Raw genomic sequence first — 24,535 nt, forward strand, 5'->3', positions numbered from 1 at the left:
TTTAAAGCAATGTGTTTGCTACCTCTACCATTTTTTTTCTTGTGAAAAAGTAACATCAATGTCTTTTCAGATAATCCTCTTTACCTTTTATACCATGTGTATAAATAATAAGAATATTTCCATCACAGTCAGCAATTTAATCCGGAGCCATGTTAATTTCTGTCTGTTCCTGCATTCTCTCATTGGGTGTTGGATTAAACATGAATATGTTAATTTTAACTCAGCAATTTATTTTTTAAAAGCGAATTAACTAAACTAAAAAGTAACTCTCATTACTATTTTCAAATTATTTCTTGTGTGCATAATTTTTATGGATAGAATTTCAAAGTGCAGCCTTGGGCTGCAGGGGGTCCGGTTCGGGGACCACAGGATTTCATCTGTTATTTGCAGACGATGTTGTTCTGTTGGCTTTATCGAACATGGACCTTCAGCATGCACTGGGGGGGTTTGTTGCCGGGTGTGATGCTGCTGGGATGAGAATCAGCTCCTCCGAGGCCATGATGCTCCACTGGAAAAGGGTGGTTTCCATCTCCGGGTTGGAGGAAAGTCTTTACCCTAGGTGGAGGAGTTCAAGTATCTTGGGGTTTTGTTCACAAGTGAGGGAAGGATGGAGCGTGAGATTGACAGGCGGATCGGTGCAGCAGCAGCAGTAATGCGATCGATGAACCATACCATTGAGGTAAAGAAGGTGCTAAGTCGAAAGGCAAAGCTCTCGATTTACCAGTCAATCTATGTTCCTACTCTCACCTCATGAGCTTTGAGTCATGACCGAAAGGACAAGATCTTGGAAACAAGCGGCCAAAATGAGTTCCCTTTCACAGGGTGGCAGGGCGCACTCTTATAGATAGGGTGAGGAGCTCTGTCCCCTGAGAGGAGCTCAGAGTAGAGCCGCTGCTTCTCCACATTGAGAGAAGTCAGCTGAAGTGGCTCAGGCATCTGTTTCGGATGCCTCCTGGACGCCTACCGAGGGAGGTGTTCCAGGCATGTCCCACTGGGAGGAGGCCTCAGGGAAGACCCAGGACATACTGGAGGGACTATGTCTCTCGGCTGGCCTGGGAACGCCTCGGGATCCCCCTGGAGGGGCTTGAGGAAGTGTCTGGAGAGAGGGAAGTCTGGAGTTCTCTCGTAAGACTGCTGCCCCTGCAACCTGGCTCAGAATAAGTGGACGTCGATGAGATGAGATATTATTTCTTAATTTTTAAAAGTAATGCATTACTTTACTTATTATTTGGAAATGTAACGTTATTATGTAACTCACGTTACTTGTAATGCCCTCATGAACACTGGTCAGGACAATGCTTCTCAACAAAAAGTAAACCATATCACTATCAATAAAAGCAAGACAGCTTGAAAGCTTTACCATCATACCTGTCTGAACTTGTAGGAAATTACCTTTATTAGCATTTGGTAACCTATTTCATTATATATATTACAAAAATAGTAAATTTTAGGCAAGTCTTAAAGTGCATTGTACATTCATCGCAATAACTAAATTGTTATATAATGTAATTTAAAAAAAGGTATAACAGTATTTCATACAGTAGCAAGTTTAATATAGTAAATATAAATAAAACTTGGAATATGAGAACAAAAAGAAAAGTAGAAAACGTGTAATTAGCTGTCATACAAATGTGTATTACAGCAATTAAGAGTAATATTTTGTAAGAGTTAGTAATATTGTATTATTTTTAGTAACTGTATCTAAAGTCTCCACAGGGATTCATGCTGCGCGCGCTCGTGTGTGTGAGTGCGCGTGCAGAAAGAGAGCGAGAGAGAGAGAGAAAGAAGGAGAGAAAAGGCTGAAAACTTCCAACTAAAGTTTGTCGGAAGTGAATGTTTGGGAAAAATAAAAAAAACGCCAATATGGGGACTTGATGCATTGGCGCTTCGGTCTCTGTGTGATTGTGTTTGGGGGCCCCGAGCAGTGATTCTCACCCTGCGCTTAATCCACAGCCCAAATCTGCCGTCCGGGACCAGCACTCGGATCACACACCGCGTTTGGAGAAATATGTGATTTTTTTGCACGCTCGGTTGAATGAGCGACTGCATCGGGAGACGCGCGTCATTCCCGATCCCAGGCGGAGGATGGAGAGGAACTACCCGAGCTCCAGCTTCACTGAGCCGGGCAGCGCGGCGGCTCAGACCGCGGGCTGGGCCTACAAACCCAGGTACGAGAGGGCGGGTCGCTTCCCGAGGAAAACTCCGGTGATGGAAGGCCTAACCAAACACACACACACACGTAAAAGTGTCAAGACACACATAAAGGCAGACTCAACGGTGTTAATGCGTTTATAGCTCGACTTTTTCGCGCTGTGTTGATGTTTGCCTAAATCCTCAAACCTCTGACCACCTTTAAATGCGCATTGCTCTTACGGCGTAATCATTATTATTCATTGCATTGTATTATTTTGCGCATGAATCATCAGAAAGTTCAGAGTAAGATCTGTGTCAGCTGAATTGTACTGTCATATGTGAAGTTATACAGCAGTCTGAGTGTGTGCAGACATGGTGGAGGTTTGTAAACAATTGATCGATCAGTGTTGCAGAAGGGCCACGTGTCTGCAACTTTACAAAAAGTGTGTATTTTGTGGAAAACAAATATATCTGTCATTGATTTACCTTCAAATTTCACACTTTTGGTGTCATTGCATCATTTTATATGCTTAAAATGCTTCCCTTTATCTTGCAACGGCGTTCAAGTCGGTTAATAAATGTAATAGTCGTGATATATAATAAGTGTAATAAATAAGTGTGAAAACAGTGCATGTGTCTGAATGTAAACAGGTTGCAAACCTCTGGTAGATGCATTACAGTTGACACACTTTTTTAGCGTAGAGGAATACTTTAAAGCTATTCTTTAAAATACTCATTATGATTTACTGTACTTTTCATATCTAAATCTCCCTAAAACTTGAACACCTTGAACCGTGAAAAGATAATGCTCCCAGTTTATTACGTCTATGATTACTGTAGTCAACGTTTGAAGGGAATCAAAACCTCAAATCCTGAACCTATTCAACAATAGCCATTCTTGTCTTAGGACAATTTTGTCTATACGTTTTATAGTAATTCTTATGTACATTTTCAAGTTATATTCCAGCTTATCACAATATACAAGAAGTTTAAGCACCAGATGGTTTGACAATCATAACAAGGGACTTTAAGTTTATTACACTGTCATAGCATGCAAAATGCATGGCTTTTAAATGGTTCTGATGAGATTTAAATGGACACAACACAGCAGAGATCAGTGGCCTTAATTTAATTTTATGGCCAGTGAGCAGGAATGAGATTGTGTTTTCTCTTTTTAAAAGAAGTTAATTGAGAATGTTGTCTAATGGTAAAACACAGTACAGTTTGATAGGGAGAATAGTTATAGCAAATATACAAATATTTACATTATTCTAAAATATAGACACGTCATGTTTTTTGTTGGGGTTAATATTTCTGATGGAGCTGTTGACGTGGAATTGAAGCAGATTTTGGTAAAAACCCAAACAATACAAACATAATAATAAAAAAATCTGATAAATGAGTTCTGTGTAATAACAATGGAACAACAAAAGGAGAAAGTTCTAAACTACTGAAATTTAATACTTTATATGAAAGACTTTATTTAAGGATGGCAGCTTAAAGACGCGTCTCATATAGAGAATGAAGTCACATGCATTGCTCAGATGTGATTTTTTTTCAACAGATTATAAAAATCTTGACGTTCTTTGGGTTTTGTCTATCAAATCTGAGCTTTATTTTGTTTCCTCTATTGGATTCAAGTCAGGTGATTGGCTGGGCAAATCCACAGAATCCACAGCTTGATTTTCTTTCTCTGAAAGCATTTGAGAGTTTCCTTGGCTGTGTTTTGGATCAGTGTCTTGCTGAAATGTTCACCATGGTTTCATCTTCATCTTGCTAATGTAGATGTTAGACTGAAGCATCTCATAATCATTTACAATTAGGAAGGGAAGGGCAAAGAGTTCCTAAAGAACTACTGAGAGATTTTAGCTGCTGTCTGGGCTTTCCCTTTCTTTCTACACCTACCTTTCTTCATGTGTTCAACACTTTTCTCCTGTCATTTCATTTTATTACTTAACTGACTTAACTAAACATTTATTACATAACTTAATTTGTAAACTAATCTGACTTAGTTTTTTTTTTTTTTTTTTTTGCATATATGGATTTATTTGGTTGTTACGAACATCTGGTGAAAATTTCAAGTCAACAGCACTTTTAGAAATATGTTGATGTGCTCTAAACGTATTTTGCCCGTTGTATATATATATATATATATATATATATTTTTTTTTTTTTTTTTTTTTTTTTTTTTTTCCTCCACTTTTTAGAGCAGTAATTACTAACATTGTCACGTAAAGCCCTTTTGACATCCTTGGCGTAAGTTAGTCTTTTCAGTAGTTGTTTCTTTCACATTAAAACGATCAACTGTCACTTACAAATAAACATCCAAGTGTAAATGTTGGTTCAGCGATTAATCCTCCTGCTGTACTACTAGTTGAAATCAATCGATTAATTGAAATAAACTGATTAGAGCAAGCTGATGGAAATCCACTCTATTGGTTTGCGATGTCCGTACACAGATCCACACTGAAGCCATTAAAAACAGCTAGGAAACCAATTCCCTGGCTGTGACATTTACTTATGCAGATATTTATTTGGCAAAATGTATAATACAGCCTTGCCTCTATTTAGCAAGAGATGTGAAATTACAGCAGACAGACTAACCAACTGAAATAGTTTCCATGTGTTTTCTCCATCCAAACTCTATTATCTTTGTAGCTTATGCCTTTTTTTCAATTTCACTTTTTTATGCCAATTTGCACATTTAAAATAATGATTGTTTATTTTATTGCAGTACATTTATGTCAGTTTAAATATGCACACTATAAAACAGCCAAATCTATGTTTCCTCTACCAGCATATAAAATAGGCAGCCACTGCCAGCATCGTTGCCAACTTGTGTAACTTCTACTATTGTGTCTGAAATAGTCTGTTTTTGTTATTCTCTCTGATCTATAATAGAGAAGATCATTCTATTGACCTTATTCTTGACGTACGAGTGGGTGCACCCATTGCAATCTATTTGGCTCGAGACTTCCGGTCTCATTTACTTCCATTGATTTTTAGACATAAATGGCCCATTTCCACTGGCTGGTACAGTAGGGGTCACCTTTATCAGGCTTGCATTTCCACTACCAAGGGTACCCTTTTTGGTGGGTGTGGTGTCTGACAAAGTTCAATCTACGTCATTCTTGCTCGAATAAATGTCAACAGTAAAGCTGTACAGGTCGTTCACAAATCACAGAGAAGCATTTCTCACAAAACAGATGCTTTATACATATAAATGCTTCTGTATAAATGTTTATTACTAACTTTTCTATGAACAGTACTTGATTGTAACTGCAGATCAATGATGGTGTGAAATAACCTACTGTAACATCTACAATTATATAAAATAAATAAATAAATAAATAAATGCAACATACATGAACACATACAGACCCTTACAATCTGGAAGGATCAGATGTCGAAGACACTTCAATAATCACACACACGTTATTATCATCAGCTCATAAAGTTCAATATAACAATTATAGACGCAATCGCAAGCTCCCTGGAGAAAGCTAAAACCGCTCGCACTTTTAGACGGCCTTGTAAAACAACAACAAGACACAGCAGATTTTGTTCTTCTTGCCTTTGTGGCTGTTCATCAAGACATTGACAAGGTTTGTTTGAGCTTGTTATTATATGCAGATAGTATTACGATGTAATGTCTCGTTGTGTATTTAAAGCATGGCGGTTCTTTTGTTTACACTCTGGCTAGCTCCACCAGTTCGTGATGTATCTCTGTAACCAATCAGTGGTCAGGTGCGCGTGTAGCTCCACCTTTTTGTACCCTTTCGAAAGTGTGCCGAAAAAGTGGTACGGTTCAGTTAGGTACGCCATACCATACCGAACCATACCGTACCACTCAGTGGAAACAGGTCATAAAACAGCTTGTTATGCTGTCTGATGTTGCAAACTGATATTTTCTTATATTATTAATTTACTTTTTATGTAGTCATTAACACACTTGTTTTTTAGTGCAAGTATATAAATGTTTTCTGCCTTTTATCATTCCTAATAATTTCTCCCATAGGCAACTGAATCGGAACTTATAAAACAATCGCAAAAACGAGTGCACTTCCGCGTTAAAGAATAAGGTCAATATAGATCAGTGGTTATACTATAAATGAGTTTTTGTTTGAATGTGTATGATAAGCGCCACATAATATAATGTGCATGGTCCTTTCCTAAAACTAAAGATCTTTGTATAAGCGTAGTGAATAGTTGTGGCAGGATTTTTTAAATGTACAAAATCTCAATTGACCTTTTTACTTCATAGTTCAAGTTATGGTTCCACACAGTTGGACTCTGAGCTGGTCCAGCGGCAGAGCTTTGCCTCTAGTCACCAGTCTACGTTTACCACCACGCACCACCCCACAGGTGAGCAAAGGGGCTCAGGCTGGGAAACAAGTATAGTCATTGCTTAAAGTCGTTGACAGCTGTCGTATGTTTCTTTTAGGAGTGTTCGACTCAAATCAGCACAGCACAGCCAGCAGCAACACTACTGAATCATCGATTATGAACTTCCTCTCTGCTATTGAATCTCGTAGCCTTCAGGCTGGACCTGCTGGCTCTACTCTTCTCCCATCATTTCGAAGCCCCTCCTGGCAAACTGGTAAAAATATATTAGGTCTCTCTGTCTAATTTCGAGAAGCCCTGAAGTCTACTCAAGGGTCATGTCGTCATGTGTTTTATATTTTATTTTAATAAAATGTTCATTTCATCCTTTATTTCTTTGTATTATATGTTAGAATTTTATCTGATAATTTTTAACCTACCCTATTTGCTGCTGGGTCACTTTTTCCACTATCGGACCCAATGGTTCTGTAATGTGATTGGGATGCTGACAAGGGAGTTGTGGATCCAAATACAGGTTTATTGAACAGAGAATGCTCAGGCGAGCAACAATCAACACAGGGCAAACAGATGTATTTAGTAAACCGAGAGTCAATGTCAAATAACAGGCGAATGGTCAGTACAGGCAGGCAGCAGACAACGTAAAACAAAACAAGGGTCTAAACCGGCAAGACAAGGCAAAGGAAACGCGTCGTAAAGTTCACAAACAGATAAACAAGGCTCAGCAGAGAGTTGTGTGTGTTTGCTGTATAAATAGTTCATGTAATCAGTTCATGAGCAGCTGCCAGCCGTGAGTGTTTGAAATCAACGAAATGAGGAACAGGTGCGTGCGTGCGGTGCTAGACCGGAATTGTAGTCCATATACTGGCAGATTTGTAGTTCTTTATTGAACTGTGTGTCTACTAGCGATTTGTAGCCGGGAGATTGCTGGTGATCATAACAAGTTCTCTTTGCTTAACCATTTGCTTAACTTTGCATAACTACAACTGGAACCACACACCTGTCTGTTATATTGACTGTCATAATGGCCATTTGGCACAATAGTGAAAAAGTAGTCTATAACTCCTTTGTAAACTACTATGCATGTAAAATTAAATAGCATGGAGGAATAAATAGCACATTATTTACATTGTAAACAGGGGCTGCAGTTTTGTTTGTCCGTTATAGTTTGTATCAGGTCATCTATTGATAACTTTTTGCAATGCTTGCATAATTACATTGTGACAGTTTTACAAACACAATCCTAGCTAAAATGCACAACTAAAACTGCTACAGTCATACCAAAGGGATCAGGTACTTCTGACAGTTGTATGTGGAGTGGCAGGTGGTACACACAGAATGGAAAGGTCTTATAGCATTAGTTATTCTGGTATTAAGTATAAATAGCACAAGTCCCTCATTCTCCAATCTCTCCGCTCACTGTTACTGGCCATGCCATATTTAGTTTCAATAGAATGCCTGTTTGCACTAAAGTAAGTTACAGTATAATTGGCACAATGAACTTTTATCTAACAAAATCGAGCAAAGATTTGATTACTTATGATAAGACCCTGTTTTTAATGTGTTCATTTATTGCGTAAGGAAGCATAATGACCTGCAAATTTAGTACTGCCTACAGTACACAAAACTTTTAATATTTTTCTCTTGTAGGTGCAAACTCCTCAACAGAGCTTTTTCTTACTGGAGCCCTGCACCCATCAGGAACGTTTCCGACACCATCTGCGCTTTCATCCTACCAGCATCCCAGTGCCTTTCCTACCAGAAGTTTCACCACTGCATCAGCACTTGGTGTTCAGGACAGCACTTTCAGCTCTTCAAATGGTCTGCTATCCTCTAATGACTCTCTGCTTCAGCTCAAGTCTTCTCAGAACACAGTGCAAACTGCACTTGCCTTTAGTGGTACATCTCTTGGGGTTGGCTTGCCACCCCAGTCCTCCACATATCGCTCAGCACAAGAATCAGCCCCACATCTGCTTCAACCCCAGTTCAGTTTGCTGTCTGCATCCTTGGGCAGTTCCCAGCAAGCCCCTCAGCCTTACAGTGGCCCGGCTTTCTCAGGCTCCATTGAACGAGCACTTCAGCGTGAATGTAGTGTGATCAAGCACCACCAGCGGCCTTCTAGCACCCAGCCAGTACAGGAGCAGCTGGCCAACAGTGCTCAGCACTCTCTACAGGGTTATCTGCATGATGAGAGTGACGTTTCATATCAACAGGACCTGTCCCCGCACACACCCGTACCCTGCAGTCCGGTGGGTGACCCTTCACCCCTAAATGGCACTACACAACAGAAGACAGCTTCTCAAACTCAGGCCTATGCTTCTTCTGTCCCCTCCCCTGGGTTTTCCAGCTCAACTGGAGTAAAGGTTAAAGATGGTTCTTCCAGTATAGCACAACATCCCAGTGAGGACACAGACTCTCAAGTCCAGACAAGCTCTCCAGGCCTGCAGCCGCAGAGCTACTCCTCTCCAACACAGAAACAAAGCTCAGTAATCGCTAGCCAGTTGCAACCATACACATCAACGCAACTTACAGGCCTGGTTTCCGTTAGTGCCTCGCATACTTATATCACATCTCAAAGCCTGTCAAATAGCCTCAGCCAAACACAAGCCTTTACTTCTAGTTTGCCTGAAAAACTTCCTTCCATTTACAAAACTCTCTCATCGTTCGCTAGTCAGTCTGAAGCTGAGACATCTGTAAGCCAGTCTCATATTTATTCCTCCAGTCAGCAGCAGGATTTGCACCCTTCGGGAAACAGGGAAGGGTATGAGACACATGTGCAAACTCATTGCATGGGAAGTCCTTCTCAAAGCTATTCTTCCAGCCACTCTCAGGGCCTGCCAACCATTAGTTTCTATACCCAGGGGCCGGCATCTGTTAGCATACCTTCACAAAACTATGTGTCAAGTCAGTCTTTAACATCTGTCCCTTCCTTCTCATCAAATTATTCCCGAAGTTTATCATCCTCTAACCCAGGACAGGACTACGTCTTAATGCAGTCCTCTCCTGGTAGTAAGACAGACAATGCTCTGTTACAGCAGAAGTACTTGTTATCTGTCCAGTCGTCAACCTCTTCTGCTGCCACTTACACCAAGGTCTTACCAAAGGATCAGTCCTCAGTTGAGATTAAACCACGCCAAGAAGATGAGCAAATGTTTCTTCCCTCAAAAGCAAGCTCTGGAGAGCTTCCTCTTGAGGATGTGCAGGCATTGCAAAAAGGCTCTTTGGTAACCTCCCCTCAAAACATTTCAACCAGTGAAATTGGAGAACAAAATAGTGCAAAAAATGATATTTATGTAGTTTCGAAGATGGAAGACAGGCACAACACCCCAAGTGTTATTCGTAGTAACTCTCGAACAGAGGAGCAGACCCTTTCACAGATGGAAAACACTAAAGAACTCACTACCAATGCCAATGCTAAGAGTATTCCTTTGTTAATGCACTCCTCCACCCTTGCACCCTTGAGTGCTGATCAGCTGAAACAGCATACTTTACTTCTGAAAGGGTCCAGTTCTCAGCAGCAGAACCATCACGAACAGATAATACAAGTTCAAACGACAGATCCCAGACAGCTGTCTGAGGGGCAAGCACAGTTCATCCGGGTTCCCAGCACTACCCAAGTTCTTCTCGATCCCTCCCACATGATCGTTCTGCAACAGCCTGTGCTCACCACAGCACAGAATCAGCCCAAGCAGACTATGTACATGCAGTCTGTACCAGTCCAGTATGTCCATATGAACAGCGACACTGTTAATTTGACAATTAATGGGCGTCACAACCAGCAATTTGTCTCTCACCAAGTGCCCAACTCAACAGGGTCCACTAAAGAAGACCCAACACTAAAGGACCAGTCAAGTCCTCATGACATAAAGCAAAACTTTTCCCTCAATTCTGTATGCTTTTCAGACTCCATGCTTTTGGCAGATGAGAGAAACATACTCTCAAATGTTGATGACATCCTTGCTGCTACTGCAGCTGCCTGTGGCGTCACACCACAGGACTTTGTCAAATCCACATCATCTGATGGTGACATGTCATCAGTAGCCAACCCTGTAGACTCCAAGTGCAATTTTCAGTCACCTGAAAACCGACACAATAGTTTCCCATCTCAGCATATGATAATTAACCCACAAGCCATGACTGTAATTGGTGCTCAAACAACATACTCCAAAGAAGAAACTGAGGGACATCAAGTGTTTACACTTTCACACTCTAACAACCAACCTGAAGAAAGATGCAAATCTGCACAAGATATATCTGATAAGGTTGCAAATGCCCATGAGAAAAGTGATGTGTTATCCAAAGGACGTTTTGTAAACTCTAGCAATGGCTCTTTGAATACTAATGGACTTGCTATAAGTAATACAACCTCAAATGATTTTAATTTGGCTAATCAGCAGCAAAGCCAGTCACCACATCATATTACTGAAAATGTTTCAAGTAATCTAAGCCAACAAAAAGAATTGAAAGGTTTTAAAACCAATGATAGTATCATTGAAAATTCAACTGATGGCCTTGCAAAAAAACGATCCAGATCAAAGGGTTCATCCAAGCAGACTGCTGAAGATGAAAATGGTCAGCCTAAATTTCAGAAGAAAAGCATACAAGTTAAGCGACAAAATTCCCGTGCCAATGAGACTAGTACAACCTCCGCCTCAGAGGTTTCCCATGATAACTTTCAGCAGCAGGAGAAGATGCGTCAGAAGTTAAAAGAGGTTGAGGAAAAACAGCCAGAGGTTAAAACTGGATTCCTGGGCTCCTTTCTGGACTTTCTGAAATCTGGATCCAGACAAAACTTATCATCTCCACCAATACGGTCACCCAATCGCACAAGGAAGTCTTCAGCCTCCAAGAGGCCTCCTAATCCATTACTTATTCCCTTTAAACCTCCACCTCCTGTAACCCCATTGATATCCCCGGAACCTCAAAGTGTCATTTCTACAAAGCGACTTGATGAAGAGCTCCAGAGGAATCTGGAAACCCTACCATCATTTTCCTCTGATGAAGAAGATTCGGTGGGGAAAAACCAGGATCTTCAAAAGAGCATCACTTCTGCACTTTCATCTTTAGACGAGCCCTCAGACAAAAAACAGAAGTTGGGTATGGAAGACATTTCAAAGCCTTTTATTTAAAAAATATGAACTATTATTGATGTACTGACATTCATGTATTTTATGGAAACACTATTTGATCAAAATCATTTCAGGTGACAATGTGAAGCAGCTTCAGACCTCCAGCACACAGCCTGTAGTTGTGGACCAACAGAAGTCTGTAGAGAAGATTTCTGCTGAGGATTTACTGAAGGATGTGCCTACAGACAAGCTGGCGGTTCAGCTGAATGCAGTTGCTATCGAAGGCCTGATTGATGAGGAGCTGTCAGATAGTGGAGGGGAGGGCATGTACCGAGAACGTGATGAGTTTGTGGTTAAGAACGAGGACATTGAAAGGCTAACGGTATGCTGCTGTTTATGAGCCAATTGATGTCATCATAAAATCAACACTTGCTTAAATGATCTTATTGATAAAAGTGATTCATTTTATGGAAATACAGTGAGTTGTGAATGACTGTATATGTTGATTCTTAATTGTTAAATTTTTTACGTGACGTATCAGTTGTTGCTGAGCAGTTAGTGACGTTTTCACCTACCTTCTTTTAACTTAGACGAAACCCAGACAGCCTAACTGTGTTTCATCAAACCCTTTGTCTCTGTAAGCCTTTGATGTGTTGTGTTTTGGCTGTAGGTCACATTGAAGGCAGGCGTCGAACCACCAGCCATCTGGAAGGTTCAAAAAGCCCTGTTGCAGAAGTTCGTACCAGAGCTCAGGGATGGAAAACGAGTGTTTTTTGCCACCAACAGTGTAAGTGCTAATGCATAACATATAACACAGCAAACTTCAAATGCATGTCTGAAAATGCTGTGAACAACTGGCAATGTCATGTGCTCTTTACAGTATCTGGGGTACTTCGGTGATGCTAAGCTCATGTACAGGAGAGTACATGTCAAGTTTCTTGACACGGTCAATAAACGCGAGTATGTTCGGGTTTGCAGCAGAAAACCACAATGTAAGCCCATGCATTCAATGAGGTACGAGCCATTTCTGTCTTATTTATTAATGTGAATCCAGTTTTTATTGTGAAAAGTTTGGTTGTGCACATTTCATTATTAGGATTTTTTCATGACAGACCTGTTGCTGGTGTCATAAGCAGGACTTTTCCTCCTTATACTTATCCTCTACATTTTTTAAGTTCCACACCCACATCTCATCCTTTTAACAATAAACGGCGCATAGAACTAAAGCCACTTTTCCACTAAACATCACAAGTATGGTTCACTACGGTTTAATGCTGCTTTTTTTGCTTTACCGCTCCAATTTACTAACGTTTAAAGTGGGTGGGAGTATGGATATTGTTGCACCACATCTACTGACATCATCATAAATGCTTGAAAAACAAATGTGTGACAGAAACCGACCCACAACACAGAGGCAATAGATGCTACAGATGCAATAAGCACTGGCTGCTGATGACTATTGAAATATAGTCTGTGATCAGATGTGTGTATAAGTGACATTTTGGTAACAGTGTACACTACCTGACAAAAGTCTTGTTGTTGATCTCAGTTGTAAGAGCAGCAAATAATAACTTGACTTCTAGTTGATCATTTGGAAAAATGGCAGAAGGTAGATTTTTCTGATGAATCATCTGTTGAGCTGTATCCAAATCATCACAAATACTGCAGAAGTTTTGGCTTCTGATTTTTTTTGTTCCTCATTTGTTTGCATCTCACAATGCTGAAGAAAAGATTTGTCGATGCTTCAGTTTTATAGTGACTTAAAAAAATCACCAACTGTTTCTGAATTCAGGAATTTGACCAGTGTGTTCATGGAAATGAATCGCACGATTCTCACCATTTATATGGTCGAATGAGTTAGCAATCATGTTTTTGCTGTTATCCACTAAAATGTCAAGCTGAGCCACATGCCTCTATTGTGCAATCCCACTCAACCAAATATTTTTCCATGACACATCAATCTCCTGCCAGTATGTTTGAAATGTCCAACATCAAACTGATCCCACACATTTCGGTTTAACTCAAAACCATTCTTTTGTTGACTGTGCTGTTAAAGTGAATGTACATGTTAGACCCCATAAATGACCTTATCTGTGATCTTTGTTTTTTTTCAGAAGCTCTCAGGCTAAAGCTCTTCTGGCCCAGCGATTCGCAGCGGCGACCGCATCAGACTGTGCTACGCAGAAAACAGCACAACAGAAAGCTCTATCGAAACCCAAACCCAAGCAGCCCAAAGCCAAGGCTGAACCGCCTCCTAAAAAGAGAAAGAAATGGAAAGAGGAGTTCACGTCGTCTCCTTCTGACTCCTCGCCGGAGGCTGTGAGTGAGGATGATGGTGAGACGCGTGACAGAAAAATGTAACTTGTACATCAGTGAATGGGAAAGGTGGTAAATTTTCAGCTAATTGAACCAATTGTTTCACAAACTGATTCATTGTATAAAATAATTACGGTCTCCACACACTAAGGACATCTGCTGGGTAAAGCTGTGTAAATGCAACAGCAAAAATACGTTCAATGAGGTGTTCGACAAAGCGTGACCTGAAATGTCCATAAATACTAACAACACTCGCAGCTGGGCATTTTAGAACCGCATTTCTGCAATGCAAAAAAAAAAAAAACGATTGGGTGGACACGCGCCCTAACACTAAACTTTACAGTTTCATTGGGTAATATTGAACTAATAATAATTTGTCTTTGTTAACAATTATTGAAGCTTTTAGTAATACATTAGGTCCAATTTTATATTGAGGGGCCTTAATTACTATGTTCTTGATAAAAAAAAATAAATACAATGTACTTACTGTACTGTATTCATAATGTATTGCAGAACACTTCTACTACTCTTGAGGTGGGATATGGGTAAGGGTTGGGACAGTTTTGGTGGTATTGGTAGGTTTAAGGTGTAGGGATGATCAACATTGTAAATACAGAAATTAATTACAGATGTACTTGCATGTATTTAATCAATCATGAGTACTATGTAAAAACATGTATTTACACATTAAGTACATTGTAACAAATTATTCATTTAAGTGTACATGCATATTAGTTAGACCACCACAGTAAAAAATGGGACCATTACAAATGTATAGAATGTAATAAATGTTTTGCCTAAAAACAGAAACTGCACTCATCTTATGTTAATTTAAAATTATAAAACTGTTAAGCATGTTCTTAAACAGTGCTGATTTGTCATTGTGTTCACATGCTCAACAGAAATGACCGTGATTGGCCGTAAAGGTCATCAGTTCATCAAACTAACCACTGTTTACTGAGTGTAACCACAAATACAGGGACACTGAAGCGTTTTACGTCGATTAGCTGATTCGTCTTTAAGCTGACATACGAGCGATCCTCTGATGAATCAAGTCTTTAAAATGCTTTAGTGTCCCTGTATCTGTGGTTACACACGGTAAACAGCGGTGAGTTCGGTGAACTGATGGCCTTCACGGCCAATCACAGTCATTTCTGTTGAGCACGTTAACACAATGACAAATCAGCAAATGACTGACCTATAAAAAAAGACAAAAAAGAGTAAGCGATCATATTAAACTTTATTTAATATGATTAAAAACTTGCTGGCCAATGGGTAAAACCTAGTAGTTTGAAGGGTAGTGACAAAGTATACGGATTTAAAATGACTTTTAATTTGCTGCGCTGTATTTCTTTTATCTAATATATCATCAGATGATTGTATATATTTTTGATTGTATAAGTTTTTTATATAAACTATTGTTTCACTGAATATTATTTTTAGTTGGAGTCTTCTGTCAATCATGTTTACATATTTAAAGAAATAGTTCAACCGTCATCATTTACTCAGCCTTCACTTTTCACAAACCTGTTTGAGTTTCTTTCATCTTTATTAACCGGTCTGTAATGACACAAAAGAAGTTATTTAAAAAAATGCTGAACCATTCAATGCTATCCATTGACTTCCATGATAATTAATTTCACATTAAGAAAGTCAATAGTTACTGTTTACTAACATTCTTCTTTTGTGTTTAAAAGAAAAAGGTAACACAAAGGTCGTGAACCACCTGAGGATGAGTAGATAGTGAGAAAATGTTGATTTTCGGGTGCTTAACTATCTATTTAAATCAGTCCTATCTTTTGTTTTCAGAGTTTACACCACCGGTTCCTTTCGCCTCTCGCTTTCTGAACACCAGAACGATGAAGGAGACTTTTAAGAGCTTCGTAGAGTTGCTGGTCAGCGTAGCTCTGGACGCAGACGTCTTGAACGCACTCGAGCGAGAGAACGGTGAGGAGTCCATCATCAGACTCTCTGTTTTGTTGATGTGGGTAAACAAAATTGCCACTTTAGCTCTCTAACGACAAATTTCATTGGACGTTTCAGCCTACAAGGTGTTCATTTATGAAAGACCAATTAACCATGTTGTCCAGTTAAATTTGTCTTTTGATAGCTTAAGTGGCAGTGTGCCTACATTTTCTGTTGTGTAACTACTTTTTACATAATTTGGGCTGTACATTTTTAAATGTTATCGGTCAGGAAAGTACTTCTACTTGGAAGTTCTCCCTTACTGTGGATGTACTGCATTTGCTAGGTATTTGTTTGGGTAAACTTAATAGATGTTTCATTTTTTGAGTATTGTTTCATTTTTTTCCTTAAAAAATTACAATAAGTCAACATAAGAAAGGTTTTCACTTGACGTGACTGAAAATCAGGGTCATTACAATAAATATTAATTTACAATTTACTAAACAAAGTGGCACACTGTCACTTTAGCTCTCAAATGACTAATATAATTGGACAAGGTTTCAACCTACAAGGTCTTCATCCATGAAATACCAATTAACCATGTTATCCAATTAAATTAGCCTTTTGAGAGCTAAAGTGGCTGTGTGCCGAGTTTTGTGACATTTTCTATTGTGTTTGGCTTGATCGAGCACCTGCCTTTAGGATTTTCCTAGATGTGCACACTCTTATGTTTTTCCATTGTATATGTGGTAAAACTGACTGACATTTTTGTTTGCAGATGAGCTGCTGCTGCCACACATGAAGAGGGTGGATGGAATGATCACAGACAACAGGCGGAGGCTCCTGCCAAAACTACGCATGGGTCAGATCTTCAAAGTGAGTCACTGTTTTCCATTTCGACATCAGGGTTCTGCTTTAATGTATGGTGTTAATCTAATATAAAGTGCGCCTATTATGCTACTATGAAGTTTCCTCGTTTAGTTTTGGAGGTCTCCCACAATAAATGATGTACATCCAAGGTTAAATTACACTTACATGGTCTCATAATACAACTTTAACATCATCTAATTTTTAGGAACTCTCAAATTAGTCTGAAGATTCATCGTTTAGGAGTGCCTGAAGTATTGCTGAACTGAAACAGTTTTGTAAGGAGGAATGGTTCAAAATCCCTTTTGACCCTACTACAAGAAACTTGGCTGAGGTTATTGCTGCCAAAGGAGGGTCAACCAGGTGTTAAACCCAAAGGTTCACATACTTTTTCCATCCTGCACTGTAAATGTTTACAGGTTGTGTTCAATAAAAACACAACACAAAAGTCTTAGTATAAGCAGACTGTGTTAGTATTATTGTGAATTGGATGAAGATCAGAACACATATTATGTTCAATTTATGCAGAAAGGGTGTACATACTTTTTTCTTGCAACTGCAACTGTCCCTATTGATTTTCATAGTATTTTTTTTCAATGGACAAAAAGTCAGTGGGGACAACCAACTTTTTAGTTGCCAACATTTTTGAAAATCTCTTCTTTTGTGTTAACACAAAAACAAGCTGAAAACAAATGTAAAGCAAATGGTTTCCATGTTTAGAGTAATCTATCCGAAGACTAATGAATCATAGGACTGATGGAAAAGTCCAATACACAAATACGCAAAATCAATACACAAATATACTTCATTGAACATGTATTCTTATTATTCCATGTAAATATTTTTTGGAAGGACACTATATACTGTATAACTGCAGGTTAACTACATTTATATACTGCCAACCCTGTACACAACTTTTCTGTAACTGTCCCCGTTGACTTTCACAGTATTATTTTTTCAGTAAACAAATAGTCAGTGGGCACAACCAACGTTTTGGTTACCAACATTCTTCAAAACATTTTCTCTTATGTTCTGCAGAGAGAATAAATGCACACAAGATGGAAACATTGTTAAGCAACATTATGGGGTCATCTATCCCAATACTAATGAATCATAGGACTGATGAAATTGGCCAATACAATAATATAATTCACTGAACATATTATTATTATTATTATTATTATTATTATTATTATTATTACATGTAAATATTATTTCTTTTGGAAGGAGACTATATAATGTATACAGACTATATTTCTCTACACAGATGTACTTGAGATCCTAAATTCAGGTTTTTAGCTATTCAAATATGCAGATGATATGGCACTTGTTGGTTAGTTTACCAGAGATACATTTTAATACATTTTTAGGTGGTTATCAGCAGAAATAAACTAGTTCTTACTCAAGGGTTGAAACTTCTGGTCCTTGAGGGACATAAAATAGAGACAGTTGAATGTTTTACATATTTAGGAACATTTATTGATATTGAATTGGCATTTGCTGGAAATGTAGAGTGTATTTTTTAAAAAGCAATGCAGAGATTATATCTTATTAGGAGGTTACAATTTAGTGTGAGTCGAGATGGTAGACAAGAATTTGGTTGAATGTGTTGTGAATTTTAACATGATTTCTGTATCGTAAAAATAGCCAGTCCATCTGTAGGTAAAGGACAAATACAACTAAATGAAATGTATTTATTGAGAATAATTGTGCCATTAGAATTTTAAATACTGGCTATGAATAGGGTTTTGAGTTTTTAATATGATTTATGTGATGATATTGAATGTATTTGTGTTGCCTGTTTTTCTGTGATATGTATAATGTGAACGCTGATCTGGTTGTGTGGTAAAGCCAAAGAAAAATTTCTACTTGTGGATAAAAGTAAAGTGCAGGTTAACTACGTTTATATACTGCCAATCGTCTACACAACTCCTAAACTTTTACTGATTTTGACTGAATTGTAATGATGTGCACCTTTTGTGAAGCTGCTTTGGAATGATAATTATTGTGAGAAGCGCTACAGACCATTTCAGTGTGGTGATGTCATTGGCCCATGAGCATTTCCTGCTTGTTGTCAAACTATTTCATAACTGTAACAAGAGGCAATTCAATCATAATTTAATGTAAAGCAGCTATCATAACATTATTTATCAATATGTGGCTCTTTTTGGATTCTAGCCATAGTTAGCTATATAAATTAAAAATGTAAAACAGGAAATATGTTGGGACCATTGTATTTGTTTATATCCCTCAAAATGGTCTACACTTGAACTGAATATATATATATATATATATATATATATATATATATATATATATATATATATATATATGAAAACACACAAGTGCATTTGTTTACAAGATGTAATTATTTTAATTCATCTTGTTTTGTCTGGCAGAACGCATTAGACTGTTTTCCTGAGCTGTCTGTGGTCACCGAGCTGAAGACAGACTGTGAGACTCCTGTTTTTAAAGTCCGGTTAAGTGGAAGAGCTTATAACAAGAAAACTATGAAGCCCTCAAAATCCCCCAGCAAACTTCCCCTGGTGAGTATTGCTGGCTGTTTTCTCAACTAGTTTAATTTTTGACCACTAGGAGGTGAGCTTTAGATCACTTCAGACACTTTCATTTCTCCTCATTCCTCCAGGAATACACAGTGGATCAGCAGAAAACAAAGTGGTTCTCTCTGTATCACTCTCTACAACACTATAAGTACCACACATACCTGATGTGTGTGGAGGAGGTGAGGCTTCATTCTGTTTGTTTGTGTGTGTGTTTCTGGAAGGATAACCAATCTACCAGTCCTTGCTGACAAGCTCTGGGAATATTTGAAAGTTATCTTGTTTTGACTAGCAGGGTTCGTATCGGTATCAGCTCTGACGTGTCTTGTTTTATCCTCTGTGGTAAATTACCTTGCCTTTTCAAATGGTTAGAAATACGTAACGGTGGTTGCAGAATCAGTTGTAATAAAACTAAAATCATGATACAGCTCAGTGGGATTATCAGATCAGAGGCTGTGATGTTAGTGAATTGAATACTCTATATTTTGGTATGATGTGCGTTTCAGAGTGAAGAACAGCCCTGTGCCACACACTCACCAATTTTACAGTGTTTTAGAGTGTATTTGTAGTATGAATGTTGACTAGGTTAAATGTAGTTAATTGTACTTAAATGTGCCCATGATATCAATATTGTACATGCTAATTATCATGATATATTGAATATTTGCAGGGATTGACATTAACTTTTTTGATCACCAGCCTCTGTGGCAACATTACTAGTCACTCTGTATTTTTGTTGTTGGAAAAATATATTTTATATGCATAAATTTTCCATGCTAAAATTATTTGATTTAAAGTATGTGTTATGTCCACATAGGGATGCTCAAAATAATTGATTAACCGTTAACCGAAAGGGTGTGTTTGTAACTGATTAATGGTATCAGTTAATTGATTAAAAAATATTATGCTATATATTTTTAGAGTTTGGCTGCATGTGGGGTCGATCGAATGCATTTTTTTTTGCGTTAAGAGGGGCATCTTTTGAATGGTTTACCAACAGCCGCAAGTGTTTTGCGCGAGGCTCATCCCAGAGCAGCAGTGTTTGTGTTGTCAAGACAACTACAGAGAACTTTTAAAGGCAGAGACTAGTGCTCGCTGATTCAAGTAATCCAGAGCTGTATGACTTAACAAATGTTGAATATCACAATATTATTATATATTACAACTCTAACAAGATAGATAGCGAAATTTATTTTATGTTCCTAGTGACATGAAAAAGTGCACCGCGCTTCTTTTTTCCTTGTCAGCATTAAAGTCGGTGAGGTGCGCCACACGTTTTTGGAATGGAAAAGCGTGTTTGCTGTGATTGGCCCCTTAATGTGCAACTGCAACACATATTTGTTAACTCGTGGGATGGTAACGTGTAACCACACGTGCCTACAGACATATTTGCCAAAGAAGCAAAATGGAAGAAGAATATTGCTGTTTGATACAGACGAGTTGATGCCAAATACTGATCGCCTTCTGGATCTGTGTCATAAACACAACAAATAGGCTTTTGCTTTCATTTTACAGCTTATAAAGCATATGTGCAAATTAATGCATATTTAAACAACAAAACTGTAAACAAAAAGTCAACATATGCGCGCATTGTCATTGCCTTTTCATCACCGCAGTGCACTTGAACTGTGAGTCAGAGAGGAAACTACATATCAAGACATAATCTTGAGACATAAGAACGTCAATTCTTTTTAAATTTAATACCAATTTAATCTTAATCTGACCAGTTAATCGTTAATATTCGATTAATAGTGGCGGTTGTCGGTAAGTTAACCGTAATGAGCATCCTTAGTTCACATGCCTTCTTAACATTTTATTTTTAATTTCACATGACGTTTTAGGGCTCAACACGAAGGATTTACCATTTTTTCTCTGACCACACCAAACTAATTATTCCCTTGCCAAAAATGTTAAAAAATGTGTCAAAACAACCTAAATATAGCTGTTCACATACACTTTTATTCAACAAAAATGTTCTTAAAAAACAATTGACATTTTAAAAAATGATTCTCATTTATCTACAACTATACACAGTAGTTTGTCCAGGTTAAAGGTCCCAGATCATCAGGTAACTATAGATAAATGACTAATTAATCTCCTATTGAAACGATGCTACTGTAAAGGATGATAATTAAACCATATTAATAAAAATAACTGCAAGTGAAAAACATTCTGTGAGCGATAGTGAGAGGATGATCATGTGCACACGGTTAACATTGGGCCCATTAATAATTTGTTCAAAGAATGGTTAACACTGCTTCTAAAAAAAATCTGGAGATCTCTTGAAAGCAGCAGGACTGTGGGTGAACGAGCACCGCTTTTTTCCAATCTATTTTAAAGAGAAACAATCGCACTAGTTGCGTTTTCAGGCACGGTTGTTTTGCGCAAGGAAACAGGAGCTTATAAGCGCTCGCGTGCATCACTTCAGCTGTGCCTCGCTCACAACATCAGTGAGCAATGATCGCCTGTGTCTCATTCTCTCTATCGATATTCACCTTTCTTTTGCTCGCTCGAACAATTATAAATCGGGCTGCTTCTCGGTTCTAAGATCACATTTGCTCGCATATTGACAACCAGTCTTAAACTAAAATTCTAATCTTTAGGGAGGAGGCAGCCAAAGTGGCTAGTGGGGGTGTCTGTCTAACCCGCCACAGCTGAAATCTACCTACATTTGGCGGGCTGGCAGGTGTTGAATTTGGCATATGACTAGTTGTTGCAACTAAACACTTTAACAGCTGGACCGTGGCATTTGTTTTCTTACGACAGTGGATTAATGTAGTGTGTTTTGCAGTACCATTGCACTGTGTGTCTTCAGTGTGTTTCTCTGTCACCTGTCAGATTGAGCTGTTGAAGTCGCGGGGGAGAGACCTGGGGCAGGAGGAGACGGTGCAGACCTGCATGGGCAACAGATCGTGGGTCGAGGGCCTGTTCGATCGCTTCGGGGAGCTTCTGACACAGGTGCAGCAGGCCTGCCTTTAAACAGAAGCCAAGATCATGCTGATCATATGAAAATAAGCATTCATAAATCTGATGAACCTGCATTACTGAGGACAGACGTCAGTATGAAGAGACTGTGAGGGTTTTAACAAAAGAAAATTAATAGACCAAACGGCTGCCTTTTCTGACATCCACAGAGACGATGGTTTTACACGACAACCTGTTTTGGTTGAACTAGCTGTAGTTGAGTATTCAATGTCCGTGTCCTTTTTTTATCAGTAAGGGCCAGAACTGATGATCTGTTATGAAATGCAGCGTGTCTTGCTGAGAACCTAATATCAGTCTGTAATTATGGTTTGGGTGAGTATAGAAACACAATTATACATAGATATATATGTAAAACATCCATTTTTTAAAACCGAATGCCAAATTTATATATGACACTGTACATTTTTGTATAGAGAGCTTGTTCGTCATTCTCATGGCGTGATATAGAACACTTACCCAACGTGCTTTTTAAACTCTGTCTGTTGTAACGGAGTTGGTGCAATTCTAAAACTGCTTTCGTGAGATTTCATTGTAATAAAAAAAAGCATTTACTTAAAACTATTTTCCTCGAGGTAAAATCTCTTTATACTTGTCTTCTCTTTCTTCTTCAGAACATTTATTTTATCTCACAGATAGATGTATTTTTCACTGAAGGAAATATTGTGGTCATTTGTCGTACGTTTGTAGACGGCCTATCCGTTTATGTCATATGCACATTGTATACAACATATAGAAATTACTTTTACTTGGTGATTCTGCAAATTTGCCGACGTTTTTAAGCGAATTACTGTGCCGACAGCATTGGATTAGTTTTTTGCTTTTTCAAGTGTAGCCGTGTTACACACTACAATGTTTTTTGCTGACATGTGCAAATAAATTTCCTACCAAATGAGCAATCTGTGTGAGTATATCATTTATACTTGATCAGAGAAGCTGATTGCTGACATTTGATGGCAGCAAGTGATAGAAATCATTTTTCAAAACCCATCTAAAAGTCATTTATGCGGATGATATTAGGTGCCAATTTCAGCTCTTGATGGCTCCTTATTTTGCAACCCTGAAGCAAGGAATTGACTGCGTCCCAATTCGCATACTTGTACTATGCCCTAAAAGTGTGTATTTTTATTGTGAAGAAAAAGTATATACTTTTGATTGTGCAACAGAAGAGCATGCAAGCTTTGGGACTTACTACTTCCATGTTAACAGATCGTTATGTTGCTTAGTTATGAGCTCTGTCAATCATCTCAACACATCGTCCACATTTCTTTCATATTTAATTATCTACCTTATTGGAGACGCAGCAGCAGGTTACTCCGCCATTCATGAGAAATCTCCTCAGGTCTTTGGATAATTATGCATTCAGAAGTTTGTCAAAACATATCATCATATAAGGTCACATTGCTGTTGCAGATATATAACATGGAAAACTTGATTTAAAAATTCTCCATAGATATTAATTAATAGTAATTTAAAATAGTATTAGTAAACCATCCTGGAACCTTTGGCATACTCTTCGACATACTACAATTTGGGACATAAATATTCTATTTTTGAATACTATTCAGGACGGATGGTATGCGAAGTTGGGACAAAGCAATTTTCTGTGTCCTTTCAAAGTCACTTAAATCCCCTCTCTTTCCCGTTCTGATGCTCGGTTTGAACTGCAGCAGACCGTCTTGACCATGTCTACATGCTTAAATGCACTGAGTTGCTGCCATGTGATTGGCTGATTAGAAATGTGCATTAACGAACAGTTGGACAGGTGTACCTAATAAAGTGGCCGGTGGGTGTATGTGTAAAAATGAAAGTCTTTTCCATATAGTTCCCATTTAGATTTGTTATTGGGACATTTTATGCAGGTTCTTTTTTTAGTTTTCAAAAACTAACCTTACTAGAAATTTGTATGGATGTTTTTAAACAATTTATAAAGAAACTAAACGAGAAAATTCTGGGAATATTATTCTAACCTAGTGGGAACATTTGCTTTCCATGAAAAAAAGGCTTTGCTAGCTAACCAACAGGAAACATTCTGGGAACCAAAAATTGTTAGCTGCTGTTACAGTATAATACTATAAAAGAATAAAAATGTTATTATCTTTTACTTAAGTAAAACCACTCGTTTTTTATTCTTTGAAGCGGCTTTCAGTAACCACTGATCTTTGTGTTTTGTCTGTGCTTTTCAGTCCACTTCAGATTGTCCTGCTATCAGCATTCTGCTATCAGTTCCCAGCTATTAGCGAAACAGCATCATAGGGGCTCTTGACGTAGACTGACGGCGTTTGTTAGATAACAGATGACCAAAACATTGAATATCACAATACTTCATTATCACAACTCGAAATACAAGGACTGGCGTGC

The 24,535-nt window shown here is 38.3% G+C and overlaps 2 protein-coding genes across 9 annotated transcripts in view; one reads left to right on the forward strand and one right to left on the reverse strand.

Moving 5' to 3' along the window:
* wt1b (WT1 transcription factor b) overlaps positions 1 to 24,535 on the reverse strand; it is a 117,397-nt gene that overhangs the window by 84,082 nt on the left and 8,780 nt on the right. For all 8 annotated transcript variants that reach the window (XM_073929453.1, XM_073929450.1, XM_073929446.1 and 5 more), the window contains exon 3: positions 22,024 to 22,165. The gene's annotated coding sequence lies outside the window, so the exon portion shown is untranslated. The remainder of the gene's footprint in view (positions 1 to 22,023; positions 22,166 to 24,535) is intronic.
* Positions 1,746 to 23,069, forward strand: qser1 (glutamine and serine rich 1). The gene is made up of 13 exons (XM_005169967.6): positions 1,746 to 2,168; positions 6,398 to 6,498; positions 6,578 to 6,733; positions 8,125 to 11,571; positions 11,678 to 11,925; positions 12,214 to 12,330; positions 12,424 to 12,557; positions 13,658 to 13,878; positions 15,669 to 15,806; positions 16,543 to 16,640; positions 19,031 to 19,177; positions 19,279 to 19,374; positions 22,031 to 23,069. Exons 1-13 carry the CDS (start codon positions 2,086 to 2,088, stop codon positions 22,169 to 22,171), a joined length of 5,127 nt encoding a protein of 1,708 aa, XP_005170024.1. The 5' UTR covers positions 1,746 to 2,085; the 3' UTR covers positions 22,172 to 23,069.

This window comes from Danio rerio, chromosome 18 (genome assembly GCF_049306965.1).
Source record: "Danio rerio strain Tuebingen ecotype United States chromosome 18, GRCz12tu, whole genome shotgun sequence".
Lineage (NCBI taxonomy): Eukaryota > Metazoa > Chordata > Actinopteri > Cypriniformes > Danionidae > Danio > Danio rerio.